General features: G+C 39.7%; 1 protein-coding gene across 2 annotated transcripts; it reads right to left on the bottom strand.

Annotated features, from left to right (window-relative positions):
• Positions 1-630: 630 nt before the first annotated feature.
• sez6l2 (seizure related 6 homolog (mouse)-like 2) lies at positions 631-17872 on the bottom strand. Of its 2 annotated transcripts, none has more exons than XM_082531174.1 (19): positions 17715-17872; positions 16906-16973; positions 16593-16721; positions 16279-16494; positions 12335-12468; positions 11834-12026; positions 10550-10735; positions 10247-10430; positions 8998-9161; positions 8278-8472; positions 6739-6877; positions 5115-5311; positions 4572-4766; positions 3504-3698; positions 3196-3386; positions 2980-3022; positions 2636-2753; positions 2400-2511; positions 631-1993 (listed from the first exon to the last, which is right to left on the bottom strand). In XM_082531174.1, exons 2-19 carry the CDS (start codon positions 16958-16960, stop codon positions 1964-1966), a joined length of 2676 nt encoding a protein of 891 aa, XP_082387300.1. In that variant the 5' UTR covers positions 16961-16973; positions 17715-17872; the 3' UTR covers positions 631-1963. The 2 variants fall into 2 exon arrangements, with proteins under 2 accessions (XP_082387300.1, XP_082387301.1); XM_082531175.1 differs by having other exon boundaries at positions 689-1993; positions 2980-3018; positions 3195-3386.
• Positions 17873-17889: the final 17 nt, after the last annotated feature.

Here is a 17889-nt window from a genome sequence, read left to right as displayed (position 1 = left end):
TGACCAGCATTTGTTACACTGCAAATAACGGGTCTAAAATATAGGTATGCTCATAAACATGATTATGGTACTTGGAACACTGATATATACCAAAAGGGAAGTACAATGCGTGTTCACTGGACACTGACAACTGGGTCTGACTCAGAGTTTCAGGTCTTCCTACAATGTAAAACATTCACATTAACAAATTCAGATCTATAGTTTTATTTTTCACAGACTATAACACCACATTCTCCTCTCTCCAGGAGTTGCAATGCAACTCAGAGACAGTGACAGGCCACTTCAAGTTGCACACTATGTACAAACATACCACAACCTGAGGGACGAAAAATTACAATGACAGACTTACAAAGCTTACATGCTGTATATGTATAATTAATGTGGATAAATCCAGTGTTAAAATAATCACATAATTGTTTTTGTGTATTGACATACTTTTCAATATGGCTTATCTTATAAGTCAAGAGCATGACCAATTTTAAATGAATAACCCATAAAATTAATATCACTATTTCAAGACAATTTCTATATTAAAATAATGAAATTTAATGAAACTGGTGAAAGCTAAAGTATTGGAAAGCTTTATATTGTGTTTCTCAGTTAAAAACTTAAGTTGTATTTCTTACTAATATGATTAATAGACTTCAACATTTGTGTATGTGTAAATGTGTTGTGATCACAAGCAAATAACTGCACATTTCTACAAGCTGACACCATTCAACAGAGACTTTATTTCCAGTTCAGCAAATAATTTACTGCCTTCCAAAGAGTGTATTCATATATGAAGCAAAGAAATGCTACTGATGATAAGAGAATAATTAAATCTACAAAGATCAGAAACAGTCTCCAAGATCCTTTCATTTGGCACAGTGAATGAGACTACATTCACTTTTCAAACAATCATTTGTAAATCAACACATAATGCATCACAGCAAGCAGCCAGATTTGTAATTGTTTTTATCAACATAGTGCATACAACATCAAATTTGATAACAATGATAGCTGTCAGTAACTATAATGGTAATGGAAAGATTGAGCATAAGCAATATAATTTACAATCAGTGCATGCTCTAAGCATAATGACATTCATGTCCTCACCTTTTTCTTACACGTCATGTCGTGTGGCGTCGGGTGATGATGCACTCGAGAAACAGCGAAGAATAAAATAAACACTGCCTTTGTAAACACTATTTCAACAACAGATGAAACACTTAGAGACATTAAATAATTTAACATTATATTTTGGCACTGAATTTTCATTATATGTATATAATGAAAATATATAACCTCCCGCCACCATGTATAAGTGTGTGTATATATATCTGTATACGAGGCTTATATATTTATAAACCTCAGTCACTATTAAGTCAGATATTTACATTCATTTTGTGTGTGTGTGTGTGCACGCACGTGTGTATGAGAGAGAGTGTTTTGCACACACGAAGAAAAAGTAAAGAAGAGAAAATCACTTTTTTTCCGGGATAAAATCAAACAATTCTTTCCCTGTACTGTAATGATGTACGAACCGCTTTAAAAATACAAGAGAAACACAGGATGTATTATGATCTCAACTTTTGATTGTTACAAATAAAGTATTGCCAAGTTCTTTAATGTTTGGCCTCATTCTGCTTTTACTAACTAGACAAATCCATTTCCCTTTACCCTTCCCCGCTCTCCAGCTCTACTCTCGCTTTTTTGTTTTTCTTTGTTGACAATTTCTTACCCTTTATAAGGCACCGGTCCTAATGATACAGGATGAAATAGGACTCACATTTGGCAGACCACCACATCAGTGCAGAAAATCAGAAGAAATCATATCCAAGGTGAATAAACCAGATATTACAGTGATGGTAAAACAGAAACATAATCCAGACTTTAAAAGGGGGAGTGAGACCTTATAATACAGAGGAATTTGTCTTCCCAAAGAATTGAATCATTCGGTGGTTTCAAGACCCTTTCTCCACTAAATGGACACTTCGTACTCCCGCGTATCCTGTCGTCAAAGTAAAAAACAGAGGACCAACTTTAATGTTGGATATGGTGTTGACATATCCTCACTGGACACTTTATTAGGTACAACTTACATTTAGCATACTTTGCTTTTAATAAGTGGTTATTTCAGTTACTGTCACCTCTCTATTAGACCAGAGCTATTTTGGTGATGCTCGGCTTTAACTTCAGCAGGTACTCTTGACCATGTCTGCTTGCCTAAATGTAGTTGTGCTGCAATATGATTACCTGATTCAATACTTGTGTTATCTAGCAGCTGAACATCTGTACCTAATAAAGTGGCCGGTGAGCATGCACCTTGAATGCACAAATAAAATAGTCATTCAGTCAGATCTCTATTAAAATCAAGTGGAATAAATAATGTTAAGCAGCACCTTCCGTGTACTTACCCCTGCTTCATAAAGGGGGTTGTTGAAGTCTGACTCGACTGTGATGGGACTGTAGGAGTGCGTGTGAGAAAGAGACTTCCAGAAGTGTGGCTTCCATTCTAGTCTGCAGATGCTGTGAAAGACAAAATGCAACCACCTCCATGAACTATTCAGCGCACAGGTCATTAGGAACTGAGGTGGAGAACATTTGGAAAGCAGTGTTGTAGTGTCTACACTGCAGATGTGGAAATACTTACTTTGTGTAGTACATGTAAATTCCTCCAATGAGGAGGATGACCAGGATGATTGGCAGAATTATTGCCAAAGCAATGTTCTCACTCAGGATCTGATGGGATGGCTGGAATGACTGGGAAACTGCACACCAATCAAAAGTGTTACATTAGTTTTTGGTTTGGTTATGAGCCTAAACTGTCAAACACAACAAAAATAAGGTGCTAAATCACCACATTTATATGTTATATTTATCAAATCAAAAAAATACCAGGTGCAATTGCATTTAAAATTAAAATCCCATATGTATTTGTTTTAAAGAGCATGTTTAAACGATGTATTTAAGAGAGAGAAAAACAAAACAAATTACCTTCTAACTTGTGATCATCCAATAGCTCCTCATATGCCACTTCAAAATAAGAAAGAGATAAAATATCATATTTTTAAACGTTCAGGAGCTCAATGCTATATTTTTATATAGTTCACAAAATAATTGCAGGTAACTAATAATTTATAAAGTCTGAATCTAGTCAGTTTAATCTTAATACAACGTTTAAAATAAAGATCCATAGTGGTGAGCTTCACCTTTGCAAAAGGGCGGCGGGCTGTTCCACTGAGATGGATGACCGGGAACACAGCTGATGATGACCTCACCGATAAGTTCGTAGCCCTCATAACAGAAGAATCGCAGAGTTTCTCCAGCTTGGTAGGTGTGCTTGTAAAGAGTTTGGTAACCATTGTCGGGGACTCCAGGGTTTGGACATGGGTCATATTTTACTGTTCGCGGCACACAAAACACACAGAGGACAGTCACGTACGTGCAGCTGATTCAAAACATGCAGAAATAAGCTTCATAAACAGACGAGGTCAGCTGAGTGCAGGAAGGGCACTTACAGACACACTTTGGGCTGCGGTCGCTCCATTTGGGGGTACCAGTGTCTCGTCCGTAGCAGGAGATTTGGCTGGGACCTTCCAGCTGATAACCCTGGTTACAGGAGAAACGAACCACTGTACCAACGGCAAAGCCTGTTTCGGGGCGCACGGAGCGTGCTCCGTTTACCACCTCTCCTGGGTCAGGGCACTGCTGTACTGTAGGGGGCAAAATTAGATTTATAAACTACTGGACACAAACAATATGAGGTTATTATTATATGCTACAGTATATTTCTAACTAACTAGGCAGCTGATTCTCTTTCTTGTGACAGTACTTTCTTTGAGTATATGACATGTTTTGGACTCAACTCGAGTCCAAAGCAGATGTAAAATTTAAAGGTGAGCTCAGAGGTCAAATGTGACTTATTTTAAATATTTAATTTAAATATTGTCAACGTACAGAAAGTATTCAACGTATACTTTCTATACGTTGACAATACACACCATATTGTAAAAATAATAGTTCCTAAGTTTTGCCAAATCTTGACTAATAAATGACTGAGTTGACCTTGAAGACCTTTCTGGATATAAGCCAAATTTAAATAGATTTTTAACATGATTCTACATCTTTTTAAAAAATCAGAATTCATTCAAAACCTTTCAAGCTACCATGCTCTTCATATGACTCTTCAGGTGAAAGCTTACAACCACATGTAACAAAGTGTCAAACCATTTCTTAAAAATAACACAACAACAAAAAAAAGGAACAAAAAAAGAAAAAAGGAAATTTATTTATTTATTTTTTATTTAACCTCTAAGAAACTCCTAAGAATTACAAAATGTTGAATTTTTCCATAAAATTAGGACTACACCCTGGTAAAGATAAACGTTCTTCTAAAACCATCTACACTATTAAAAGAGCTCCAATAGTGGAAAACTGTTAGGAGAAGGGAAGAAAAGGGAAGAGGACTTTTAAGAACCTTCAGAGAAAATCCTGGAAATGCTCTGCGAGTGATGAACTACAAACAGTTTGCATAATCTGGGTTCTCCCTCAGAGGGCTTGGCTCTTTTTCACACTGTTCGTCTTACCCTTAACGCAGGTAGGTGGACTGCTGCTCCAGGACAGGTCCCACTGGCAGGTGATTACGTCAGAGCCGCTGATGTCATACCCCGGCTGGCACTGATAGGTCAGCACGCTGCCTCTCACGGGGGAGGAGTGGGATGAGCTGATCCAGCCAAACTCAATATTAGGAAGGGTAGGGCAGGTGTCATTAGGTTCGACCTCTTCATAACACAGACAGAGGAGCAATTCAGTGACAGAAACAAAAGCAGCTGTTTGAAATCTGTTTCCTGCTGGCAGCAGCCCTCATTCAATTCAACTCAGTTCAACTCAATTCAGTTTTATTTATACAGAACCAAATCACAACAACACTCACCTCAAGGCGCTTTTAATTGTAAGGTAAAGACCCCACAATAATCCACTAGATGACTGCTTGTGAGCAAGCACTTGGCAACAGTGGGAATAAAAAACTCCCCTTTAACAGGAAGACACCTCTGGCAGAACCAGCTCTTCATATTGACCCTCTCCATATTGTATTGTGTACTTTTACAGTCATCAATTAGTGCACTTACCACGATAATGAATGAGGAATCCCTGACTCAGGATGAAGCTGGAGTCGTCCAGATCGCTCTGAAACTGGATGGCAACCTCAGACCCCCCTGAAACAACCTGGAAACGCTCTTTGGACCCCAGGTACTGGCCGATCACGTGGGACGTGAGATCACGCCCATCAAAAATGGTCAGCACATCAGTGTGACGGATATTTAAACTACGGAGTGAAGAGAAGAATCACAGGAGAAATAAGCTTTTTTATGTGTTGTATTCTTTTTTTCTAATACATATGTTTTTTCTTGTTTGTTTGCTGCTTTATTTTTAATGTTTTAAAACAATTTTCACATGTACCATGGATACAAAGTGTAACTTGAATTAAAATATAAACATGATCATGATTAAAGACAACAGTAGAAAACCAAGACCTGTGGGACATTCGTGACGTGAATTTGATGCTGATTAAATGATTTTTCTCTAATACTCATTTAATTTATTGTCAGTTCAGTGTGCTGTGTGCTGTAACTCTATTACTTTAAGGGAGAAATTAAATTAAGCACATTTATTAAACTACAATTACCGCTTTGTGCTTGTGTGCCTGAGCCAACACACCAAGGTACAGTTCATATTAATGATTCCAGTATGAAGAATAATTGGAGTTGTTCCTCATCTGAGTTAAGAGCCTAGGGAAAGAGGACGCTGTTTGCTGTATGGACTGTGAAGCCTCCTGAAGCAATTCTTTGATTTGTGATATAAGGTTATATAAATAAATTTGATTTGATTTGATTTAATTATAAAATGGAGTCTTTCTGTCCCTGTGCTCATGTAGGTTTCCTTCAGGTACTCTGGTTTCCTCAAGCAGTTAGTTAACTGCAGTTAACAGCTAATTCTTAATGGGCCTTATATGTGGATATGAGTGTGTGTGGCTGCCTCTCTGTGCCAGCCCTGTGATGGATTAGGGACATGTCCAGGGTGCACCCAAGCAGCAGCCTCTAAGGCTAAAAAAATAAAGTCACTGCAGAAGCTGGTTTTATTTTCGACTTCTCACCTGAGGGTGACTCCAAAATATGAGTCATTTCCCAGTGATTCCCATGTTCAAATGTTCAGCTAAACAGCATTTTGGCCTCTGTGGATAGACTACTAAAGCTTAAAGTTAGGGGCGCAGCTGCTTTGACTGACAGGTGTGCTGACACGAGCAGCTGTAGCCAATAGCTGGTGCCTTTTGGGGCATTTTTAATGAAACGCCTGTCAAACAACATATCCTGCTGCTGTACACATTGTTTAAGAGTGACTGTGTTTTAGTATCTATTATTTAAAAATGTCAAAGAAATCCCCCCCTGATGTTCCTGAGATATAGTGTTTATAAGAAGCAGATGAATGGATGTCTATATTTTCTTTTACTGAAAAAAACATGTCTCGGAGACATAGTTCAACAGCATGTGGAGATTTTTATATACTGTAAATAATTAGAAGCTAATCTAGAAGTTTAAAACATCTAAGATTGAAGATACTAACCTGCCTGAGATTGGGTGGACATTTTTAAAATATTGAATAATTAAACTCTATAGTACATAAAGCATCATGCGGTCTAATTTATTTTTAAAATGCATTCCAAATACTAAAAAGAGACACAAATTAATCACTCACATCTGGACATCCAGTTCAATGCGTTTCTCCTCGTTACCATGGATTTGCCACACACAGTCTAAGCCCTTGGAGTAGCTCTGGGGCCAATCAGGAGACAGGATGGTTCCAGAGGGCTCGGTCAACTCCCCTCCGCACAAAGCTTATGGGGCAGAACAAAGGAGAGAAACTGAGGTGAGGATGCAGACTGGGAGACAGAGAATGATTAAATTGTAGCAAGGAAAAGTAGACATTAAAGAAATAAAAAGGAAATTGAGAAGACACGAAATATTAATTTGGAGAAAGGAAAAGAAATAAAATTAAACTTTAAAAAACATTTGCAGAAGCAGGCTAAGCACATGCTTTTGTAATCATTTTGTTCACTACACATACTATTATAAGAAGGCTTAATGCAAACTGTCATTAGCTTACTTTCAGTCTTTTAAGGAATGATGGCTTTGACACTATTACCTCATTACTTCACAGCAACTACAAATGTAATACAAACAGTTCAGAAAGTATGTCAGTAGGGAAGTGGCTACTCAGCAGCACTTCTATTTCAGTGTAAAGCTGCTTTCAGCTGCTCCCTCACTCTGGGTATCTCCACATATTTGATTTGCAAGGCACCGGATATATTATATTATATAATATTGTTTCTGACACAACCACAAAGGGATCTGTCTCCTCCCAAATTGAAAACATGCAGCGTTTTAGGCGAGTGTGTGAACGACTCCATGATGGAGTGCAGTTCTACCATTTCCCCTGTAAGAAAACGCTCAGTTTGTGCTAGTGCTGGCTTCACGTAAAATGCCAGCACTAGCTTCACCAAATCCGAGGCATTAAACTGTGTTGCTGCACAGACACACGTCCAACTATAGTTATGGAGGGAGTCCAAGCTTTCGTTCAATAAATGTGATAAAAAAAAGAAGATGCAGAATGAGACTTCCCATCCTTCACACACACATACAGGATGGTAAGTCTACATTTGCAAATCTAATTCAGTGAGCGAAAAACAAGGATATGAAGACCTGGACTAAACAACCATAACTTTATAACAGGCACATGGATGCCAATCTCCTGACATTTCCTATTTCACCTTTCTGGATCAATATTTATACAACCTACTTCTTGGTTTCTGTAAGCAGAAATAAAACACAGCATTTGGCTTTCAGAATATGTCACGTTAACGCTTAGATAAAACTCTGGCACCTGTGTTTTCAGCCAGTCCCTGACCCGGTGCAAAATCTCTGCCAGTTTTAAATCTCAGTTTTCACAGCATGCTGGCAGATCAGCAGATGACACAGTCAATGTGGCTACACATGACATCTCAAAGCTTCAGACGCTTATCTCTGCACAACTCGCCCTAACTATCAATGAATCAAAAAACATTTTCTTACGTCACGCTAAATAAGAAATAAACAACAATAAGTAAAGTTTATATTTTTGTTTCGAAAGATGCTTTACAGTATGAAAGGTTTAATATTATTATACTGAAAATCAGTAAACAGTGTCAACATTACCATCTTCTCTTGCAACATGAAACCGATGAATCCTTAAACGTACCTCTGCACACAGGTTCGCTGTCATTCCAGTGAGGGTTACTGGGATCGACGCACTCAATGGTCCCTGAACCTTGTTCCATGACAAAGCCTGGAGAACAGGTGAAGGTGACGGTGGTTCCCAGCTGATACGTGATGTCACTGCTGCTGAAGTTTCCATGAGGCATGTAGGGCTCCCAGCAGTGCTCATCATCGAAAGCTTAAAAAGGACGAAGGAAAAAGTAAACCACGTGTGCACATTTATAAAGATCACAGAGTGTTTCCTCGTCATGGCATTTGATATTCAGGGAGCTGTTCTCCTTCTAGATAAAATTAAGCAGCCATCCTCGTTTGATTTATTGGGGAACTTTTCAGTTTCAAATCTTGGCTAGAAAAAAGCCCAGGTGTAAAAGGCTAAGAGTTTCAGCACTGAGCCGCTTCAAAGCCTTAAAGTAAATCCCACTGAAACGTGGGCAGACTAAGCATTCATGTGGCTCATTATGCATGTCTTTCCTGAATTATCAATAATTAACAAGGGAAAGGCTTTACTGAGATTTAACAAAATCTCCAAGAATCCATTTGCATGATTTCTGGCTTTTTTCTCAGGCACAATGCTGACCTGTGTACCATATATTTCACAGAAATTGGGTCAGAAGGATGCTCTACTCTGCTACCATCTTTTTGTTTTGCTGAACCCGGGAAATACCTAATGTAAGCAAAAAGGATGCAGGCTCTCTCTGCTCACCCTCATATCGCAGCGCCAGCAGCAAAGGGATGGAAGAAGAATCAGCTGTGAGCTCCAGGTACAGTGTGGAGCTCTCGCTCAGCAACCCACGTTCTGGGACGTCATCCATATCTGAGTCAAAAAGCGTCGGAGCCAGGGAACTGTTTCCACTGCGCACAATTAACCTGAAAGCAACGAGCCACAAAGACGCCACAAAGGTTAGCAGGAATGCACAGGCTGAAGGCGGCTGAACAAGTCTTTTGCTTTGGCTACTTTTTTATTGCAAAGTGAAAGTGTGCTGCGAGAGACTTTGCCTAGTATTTTGAGAGATTTTAAAAATTATCTCTAAACATATAAATCTTCTCGCACAATGCAAGCACATGCACATTAGTCCGCCTGGTGACTGAACTGCTGTCTATCTCTGTGTTAGCCCTGTGATCGACTGTCGACCTCTCCATGGCGCCCTGCCACTCGCTCTATGACAGCTAACCCCCTGTGACCCTGAATCAGATAGAAAAACGGATGGATTGATGGATGGAGAGATGGATGGATGAATGACCTTCAGAGAACAAGCGTAGGCAAAATAAAAGGGAAAATAGCAAATTTCTAAAAAGTTTTTTTTTTAAATTATTATTGTATGAATCTGGGAGCTTTATCTATGACTTAAAATAGCAACTAAATATTAAAGTGAACCTGCTGATCTTATTTTCTGCCACACACATACTGTTACAGTGCTGGATGCTCATATTAAACAGGGCCAAAGTTTCAAATAATGATACCAGTGAATGCAAAATGAATCCTCGTGATTCCAAAGCTCAGGCTTTAGACTGCATAAAACATTGGTTTCCAGTGTTTCTTTGATACTCTATATGGTAATCGCAAGCAAAGGATTTTGTTTGCAGAAGCATGAAGAGAGACAAACAAATCAAGAGAAAGTGGGCTTTTACAGAGACAGGAGCTTGTTTCAAACAGAGGACGAACTTAAAGGCTACACAAATGGCCAGCGTAAAATAAACAATAAGGAGTGTTTGTAACTATGAGAAAGCCAGTATAATTGAATCCTCGAAAAAAATATGAAGCTAGATACAAAGCACAGTTGGTAGTTTACTCCTACAATTGATATTGGAGAAAAACAAATGCTAAACACAAAAATGTAAAAAGAAAAAAGAAAAACTTGTTATCAGTGTTGTACTCAGTGATCTTTTTAAATCAGAGGGCATTCTTCATGTCATACTCTGCGATATGTGAAGTGGTTAAAACGCAGGCTTACTTATCATCATCTTCATCCAGTGCAATTCTCTCAAAGTGTAGGTGGAGTCTGTGTCCCTCTTTGGCTTCTATTAACCAGTGACAGCTCAGATTATTTCCATTGCTGTGGTTGCTTACTGATGGAGGCGGTGGGGACAGTATCCGTCCCACAGTCGCATTACGAATCCACCCTCCGCAAGACACGGCTGAGAGAAAATGAAATCCATTTAAATGAACTCAAAGCTGACCAGGTTTAAACCAACAGAGTTAGCAAAGAAGATGAGGCAGTGGGAAATTTAAAAGAAGTCTGAGTCAGTTCACTAACCAACACACTGAGGCTCAGGAGTGCTCCAGCGTGGCTGCGTCATGTTAACACAGGTCGCCACCTCATGCCCGCGGACTTGAAAACCTGGATCACAGTGGAAGTGTGCCTGACCTCCAGGATGGATGTCTGTCACTGTCACTCCACCGCCCTCAGGAGACATTGGGAATGGGCAGGACAGCAGGAAGGCTGTTGATGAAGGTTAACAGTTAAACTCTTTAGGGGTCGCCACAGCAGTTCCTCTTCCTCCATCTCACCCTATCCCTAGCATCCTACTCTGTCACACCAACTGTCTGCATGTCCTCCTCCACTACATTAAATCTTCCTCTTTTCCTCCTCCCTCGCAGCTCCATCTTAATCTCCATCATCTTTGTCCAATAATAATAATAATGTATACTTTATCGATACCCGTGGGGAAATTACTTGTTTTTCTCTGCATTTGACCCATTCACTCGGTGAAGTAGTGGGCAGCCACTAAGCAGGGGAGCAGTGTGTAGGGACGGTACCTTGCTCAGGCATACCTCAGGGTAGCCGTTCGGTGGATTAGAACACCCGACCTTCCGATTATGGGGCGATCACTCTATCTACTGAGCTATCCCTACCCTACCAATATGTCCACTGCGTATGTCCAAACCAGTTAGCTAAACATGTAATGCAGATCTTTTTCCTCTATACTGTCTTTATTCTTTTACTTCTACTGTGTACGCTCTGCACGTCTCTTATTCATAATTTTCTTCTGCCATTTACTCCAAACACATTCTAATAAGTCGTCCATCAGGTGGTGATCTTTAAGTCCTCAGATATCTGTTATGCTATCATCATCACGTAGCAGAATAGAAACAGAAACAGACAGAGATGTCCAAGGTGGCGCGACTGAGCAGGTGGCTGTCTCGTCACCTGCACAATTATCAGCTATCATCACTGGTGTTGCTTTTAACAAGATGCCACTGACACTTGGTATTCACCTTGAATCTTTTCATTCATTTTAATCAAAAGCGTAAAGCTCAGAGTTTCCTGGCTAAACAAGGCAGGCTTTAGAGAATAAGCGATGCACATGAAAATGTGCAGGTGAGACATTCTCATTTTAAAACTCAAAGGACAGTGACTAAATTAAAACCTGCAAATTAAAGTGAGAGAAACATCTACCATGCTTCGGTGGTTTCACTGTGTATTTATGAAGCTTTTTATTCCAGCCACATAACACTTTACCACATTAATGTTACTAAATAAAGGTAGATAGAAAGAAATAAAAATGTTCTGCTTATCTTATGAAAGAGGTTGAGTTACCTTGATAGTGGAGGCTGAACATGCCATGGTTGGTCTGACGCAGACTGCGATAGTGGATGTAAACCTGATTGGTTGTACTACGAATCACCTGACCCTGTTTCATCAGGGTCTCATTGGCTAACAGCTCTGGTCCTGATCTGCCGTATCCCATGATTGTTAGAGACTCATCCTTGGAAAGGTTAGCCTTTCTCACCTGGGGGAAAAAAGAGGACACCTCTTTTGTCTGCTGTCGTTATATAAACTTTCCTGGTAGCTTAGCAGCTCATGAAGTGAATCTGCTGACATACTATACAACCTAAACTAACTCACGATTGTCTGTACAATGTTTGCAAATGCTGCACTTACAAAAAGAAAAGCTGAGTCATGGAGTCTAAATTAAACATAACAAACACTTTCTGACAAATTTATCAACAGCAGCATGTTGGGCTTTTTTTTTTTTTTTTACAATAAACTGCTTAAAAATAGCTGGTTAAGATGTTTATGAATTTTAATGCACATTACCTGAATTTCCACTCCGTAACCTGCGTACACAGTAATGCTGTAGGTGCACTCCAAGGGGGAATAAGATGAAGATGTTGTGGGATCTGGAGACTCAACAACATCCTCCATGGCTAATAAAGTAGCGTTGCATTGAACTGTAAAACAAGAGGGACAGAGCAGGTGAAGAAGTAGGAAAAGTCTATGATTCAGAAAAGCTGTAGCAAACTTATATACAGGTTTTATACTATCTGCATTTTCTTTCTCAACTGGTATCTTCACAGCTAGTGAAAGCATTCTTTGATCATGACTTATTGTCAGTATCCCAGAGGATGCAGTGTGTGTCGACTGATTAGCCTGATAGAGTCTAGATGCGACCTTGTTGCACTCCAGTAACCTGCGTTTTGGAGGAGAACTGCAGAGTGACTTCTGTAAGTGAAAATGAGAGAAGTTCCAGCATCTTAAGATCTTTTATCAAACTGCAACTCCGATGCCTGAAATGAGCAGCCATATGGTTATCAATAAAAATTTAAATGTGTGCAGAGACCAACGGGATTGCTTAGTTTATAAATGTGGTGCTGGGTGTTTATGATTGCAAGGGTCTGCTTTAATGAAAATTAAATTTCTAATTTGGTAAAAGGTGATTACAAAAGCACTTTAATCCCACACAAAGGGAAAATACTCCTCTTCTTAAGATGTAAAATGTGAGTCTGAAAGTAGGCGAAATGGATGATAAGGTGGTGCAAGTTATCAGCAACAGTACATCAGCTGGTTTAGTAAATATTAACTGACATTAATAACAAATGCAGTGAAGCACTGGCTTGGGTGACACATAATATGCTGGTTTCCCTTGGCTTAAATAATTTTATTGACTGACAAAAACCGCTGCTACGCATCAGTAAAATCAAATTACTGACGACCACTTACACAGAAATGATCTCTGGGGAGGAAATAGGCTTCACAATCTATTTGGCAAAGACTGAACAGAAACAAAGAAGGGGTTGCTCGCTGGGTAAAGGACTATAAAAACCCCACTAAAAAGACGGCATGTGGTTTTTGGCACCTTGTTTAATGCAGCCATCCTTATGTAGCCTCACACTTAATGTAATGTGATTCTCAACTCTTAGCAAGAAAGCGACGGTTTTGGGAAGGTCACTTCTGAAATACATGCGTTACAAATTACTAGTTTAAAGTGCAAATAATAGTGATCCATTTAAAAATGAATCTAATTATTACAGTGACTTATTTAATTTAGTTACTCTTTGATTACTTTTCTGACAAATGTTTCGAACTGAGCAGGAAAGTTGTAGGCGGCAGCTGAAGCCCACTAAAAGGTATTCCCGTCGGACTATACAGCAACCTGATTTGTCGACTGTTTGCAGGGATGGCATACTCAGGTTAATTACAGCTATGCACATTCAAATGGAGCCCCTTTTGAATGTAATCATATATTTTTCTTAGTAACATTTATTCTAAAACTGAAACATCTCCAATTACTCGCCAACACCAGAAAGCAAATAAGCCCATTACCCAGAAAGCTCAAATGTGCGATAATGTTGCAATAAGCAATGAACATGTTTGACACCTTTGCCAGGCTCCTCGAGAGATGTTTGACAGAAGGCTGAAATCCCAATTAACACTAAAGACCCAATAAAACCCCGAGAGGAAGCAGGTGACAAACACACTCTCTCTTTGTGTCTTTCACACACACAAAAACACACGTCTCACAGATTGTTCATCTTCTGTGACATTTCTCTTCCCACATATGGTGTAAATCAGCTGACCTCCCTCCTTCAGCTCAATCAAATTTCCAAACTCTTGTTTGTGCTGTTGCTGTATGAATCTCATCCATCTCCAATAAGAGTCTCACGGGCACCGGAGCCCACAGAAGTGCATTTCTGACTATCATTTGCACAGGATGTTGGTGCACTCTTCACCATCCTGTATCAGCATGCTTGCCATGAGACAACGATTTCTTACAGGTGCTGTTACCAGTATTTCAAGGTTCACGGTTGCTTTTTTCAGTTATTTCCATGCTCACCAATTACTTTTTATTGCATTTATTTATTTTTTGCATCAACAATGAGAAGATAAACAATAGAATTAGACTTCATTATTAACACTAGTCTGGTTACAGTGAACACAGTCAACACCAATAACCTCCTTCCAGATGCAAGTCCCCTTTGTATACTATAAAGAATAATTCTCAAAGTACTTTGTACCGACGTAAACATTTAGAGGGTTTTTTCAGTGCAATTAAACTGACTTGCTAAGCATAAACTGTTTTTGTGGAGTTATTAAACAAAACTAATATTAAAATGTTAAGCTACTTTCAGCTGCTCCCTTATTCACAAGGGTTCACCATAGAGAGCAGATATTTGGCAGCTTTTTACATCAGCTGCCTTTCCTGATACAGCCCAAAGGACTTGTGACTCCTAAGCATCAAACTGTGGCTCTTTCACTTTTCTGGCAACTGTGTAAACCACTAAGGAGCCACTAAGTTTATTTTGCGTGTAAGTCTCAATGAGGCTTGTCTGGGAAGTTCCCTGTGAGCCGCAAAAAAAGAATGGAAATCAGCTAAAATATCATGTATGCTCCTTCACACTGAGTTGCTCTATGTTTGCTACATTACGCTTACAGTTTAATTGCTCAGGCTGAGTGTTATTTGCCTTCGTGTCAGAATAGAGAAACTGTGACACTGTGAGTGTGGAGCTTCACTGAGGTGGGCACTATCCCTGCGATGGCACAAACAGGAGTGTGTGTTAAATGTTTATCATATCATCTAATGCATGCCAAAAGTGAGTAACTAAACAATTTAAATACCAAAAAATGACTTATTTAATTTGCAGTGTGCAGGTTTCACATCTTATTTTTTTTCAAAGAATCACAGATCCAGTCAACAAGGTCTCTGTTATCCTCTGTGAATGACATAATTATATATTTTTTAGAAGGGGCACTTCCTGGATTCAACCCATTTCTATTTGAGGTGCTTAAATAAAAAAAAGTCAAGGCACTCCCTGTGCAAAATAAAGCTAAATTTAAGCCTAAATCTACCTTCCTTACTTCAAAATAAAGGCATTTTGATTTTATTTTTAAACCTGAGTGCCTTTTTACAATATTCAAGCTTATTTTTTATTAGTTTGAATCATCAGTGTACATCAAAAAAGGAGCTAAGTGGAGGAAAATCTTTGTCCAGGATTCAATTAGGAACAGGCTAAGAGCATCTCTCCAGATTTTGAGACAGAGGATGAACAGCCTGTTTATCCAGCTTTTCTTCACTGTCATTCATTCCTATACTAACCATCAGATACAAAGATACACAAGCCCTTGGAAGGCATATTATTGATAGATCTGGCTAAAAAACCCCATCTGAAAACAATCTGGGCTGGTAAACCAATCTGTTTTTGCTTTGCTTTGGGATTACTGAAGAGCGACAGAGACAACAGGTGGTCCCACTCTCAACATCAAACAGGTAAGTAGGAGTACACTTCATCAGCCTCTTCTCAAGTATTCAGTGTATACACTCATTCCTTTGTGTCACGAATCCTGAAATGTAGAAACAAAGGAAGCACAGTATTGCTGCAGGAATTAGACCACAAACATGCACAGATGTCTGCACTGACTGCACTTCTATTGTTACTGAAAATGGAAAAATATTCTCTCTTTAGCACTAAGCTAAAATTCCTTATATATAAAAAAATCTGTGGATCTGAATATGTGTCATAGCATTACTTTACATTATTATTAGTTAAATGCAAAAGTTTAAGCATGAACATTGAGTCACTAAAGACTGTTTAAAAAAAACAAAAAGTATGTTTACATTTACCTTGTGTGGCAAAATCTTCTTGAAAGTGAAGCAGGGAAGTTGAAGTTGTGATTGGATTCAGTAGAAACTTGCAGTTGCTGTGGATCATCACATCGCAAAACAAACAAGACTCAGGGGAGGGAAGATGGGAAAACACAATTACCTGGCATGTGCATTGTGGTTATGGTGGTTGTGGTAATCAGAGTGGTAGTTGTCTCCTCCTCTATGGGTAGCGGGGACATGGTATTCCTCGATCCCTTTTGGCTAGCAGCTGAAGAGGAGCTTAAAGCTGTTGTCAGCAGCCCTGGTGACATGGCAGTGGCTGTTGACTCAGTCTGCCCCATCCTGGGTGCAGCCTGAGTCGGATTGGTGGTGGTACCTGCAGAGTCCAAGAGTTTGATTAAATGTGTGTCATTTCCAATGTACAATTACTATAGCTGCATTAATTAAACTATATAAAGAGCATTATTAGTGTACCTGTGTCTGCAGAAGCACGTCCCAAGTATTCCTTACTCTGCAGGGCAGCATGGATCATGTCGCCCAGTGGGTAGGAGTCTGGGGGGGATGTTGGGGGTGTATCAGGCTCAGGAGTCATAAAGCTCATCCCTGGAAGAGGCACAAAGTTAGTTTTTGTTGTTGTTGTTGTTGCTGCTGCTGCTATTTACAGCAAAAGGGAGAAAAGACATTATTTTTCCTAAATATGCAAGAAATAAAATATCTCAGTCCACCATGTGTCTGCTGTAACAACACACATTTAAGACCACATACACACACAAACATAGACTGTTACCTGAAACTAGGTGGATCACTGTGACAGACAGCGTCACAAGGCGAGTGAACCCCATGGTTATGGATGACCTGGGAAGGTTAAAATGAACGGATCGATTAGTAAACTGTCATGTGATCATGTAATTAGGCGGCTGCATTTTGTAGGTTACTGTAATGATTATTATTAGCTTATGATGGCTGCAGGAGGCTTATTCCGCAGGAGTGGTAATGAATAACAAATTGTTAATCACAGCAAATTCGGTCGCAATTCAGCACATGTTTACATCACAGGCCACTCGGATCGGAACATCACCGCGATACCGTAAAATCTCATCTCAAAAGCCATTTCGTTTTATAAAGCGTAGAAGCGTAAATGTCTATTTATTAAAGGCTGTTGTTACAGGTGTTGATGTGGAGAAGAAATAAACCAGGTAGGCCCACACGTCGCACAAGGTATAAGGTTAAATATTCAGCCTTCCCTCTGCATTTTCTCATTCAAATCTGCAACAACATGCCGAAAATGCGCTATTCCAAAAAAGCGAGCGAGCCTGTGATCGCTGCTTGCCCAATTTGAACATGATACCTGTTCACAGCAATGTGTGAAAAAAAGAGGAAAAAAGGAAAAAAAAATAACCTCCTCTTGCTATTCGAGGCGTTTCCTTCGGTGAAAATGCCAGCTTGGTGTGTGACAAAATGATGGGGCTCTGCGAGGCAGCTTCTCTCGCACCTCCCTCGGCCCTCTTTTGTGCGGAGGACGATTTTTGACACCAGTCATCTCTACCGTGAGACCAGCAACCATCTCAGCAGCGCTTAAACGTGCCTACCACTTACCTTTGTCTTCCAGGCGGCGTTTAAGTATTCTTTATCCTGGCAAGTATCCTGTTGCTTTAGGCCGAAATACGGCGGGCTTTGCGCTGGTGAGATGCCCCTGGCTGGTTACCGTGTGGTTGACGCATTCGGCTATGATGTGAGGGCATTTGCGTTGAAGCGCCAGGTGCACCCTAGC

The sequence above is a fragment of the Aulonocara stuartgranti genome (assembly GCF_965226115.1).
Source record: "Aulonocara stuartgranti genome assembly, chromosome: 4".
In the NCBI taxonomy this organism is placed as follows: Eukaryota; Metazoa; Chordata; class Actinopteri; order Cichliformes; family Cichlidae; genus Aulonocara; species Aulonocara stuartgranti.
Note: the sequence above shows the minus strand (reverse complement) of the source record. Positions and strands in the feature narration are given on the sequence as shown.

Coding starts and splice junctions, on each gene's coding strand:
- sez6l2 (XM_082531174.1), bottom strand. CDS start 16,960: ATGGGGTTCACTCGCCTTGTGACGCTGTCTGTCACAGTGATCCACCTA. Junction 16,722..16,905: donor AGTGATCCACCTAGTTTCAG/GTAACAGTCTAT, acceptor TGCCTCTTCCAG/GGATGAGCTTTATGACTCCT. Junction 3,699..4,571: donor TCCACCTACCTGCGTTAAGG/GTAAGACGAACA, acceptor TGCCCCCTACAG/TACAGCAGTGCCCTGACCCA.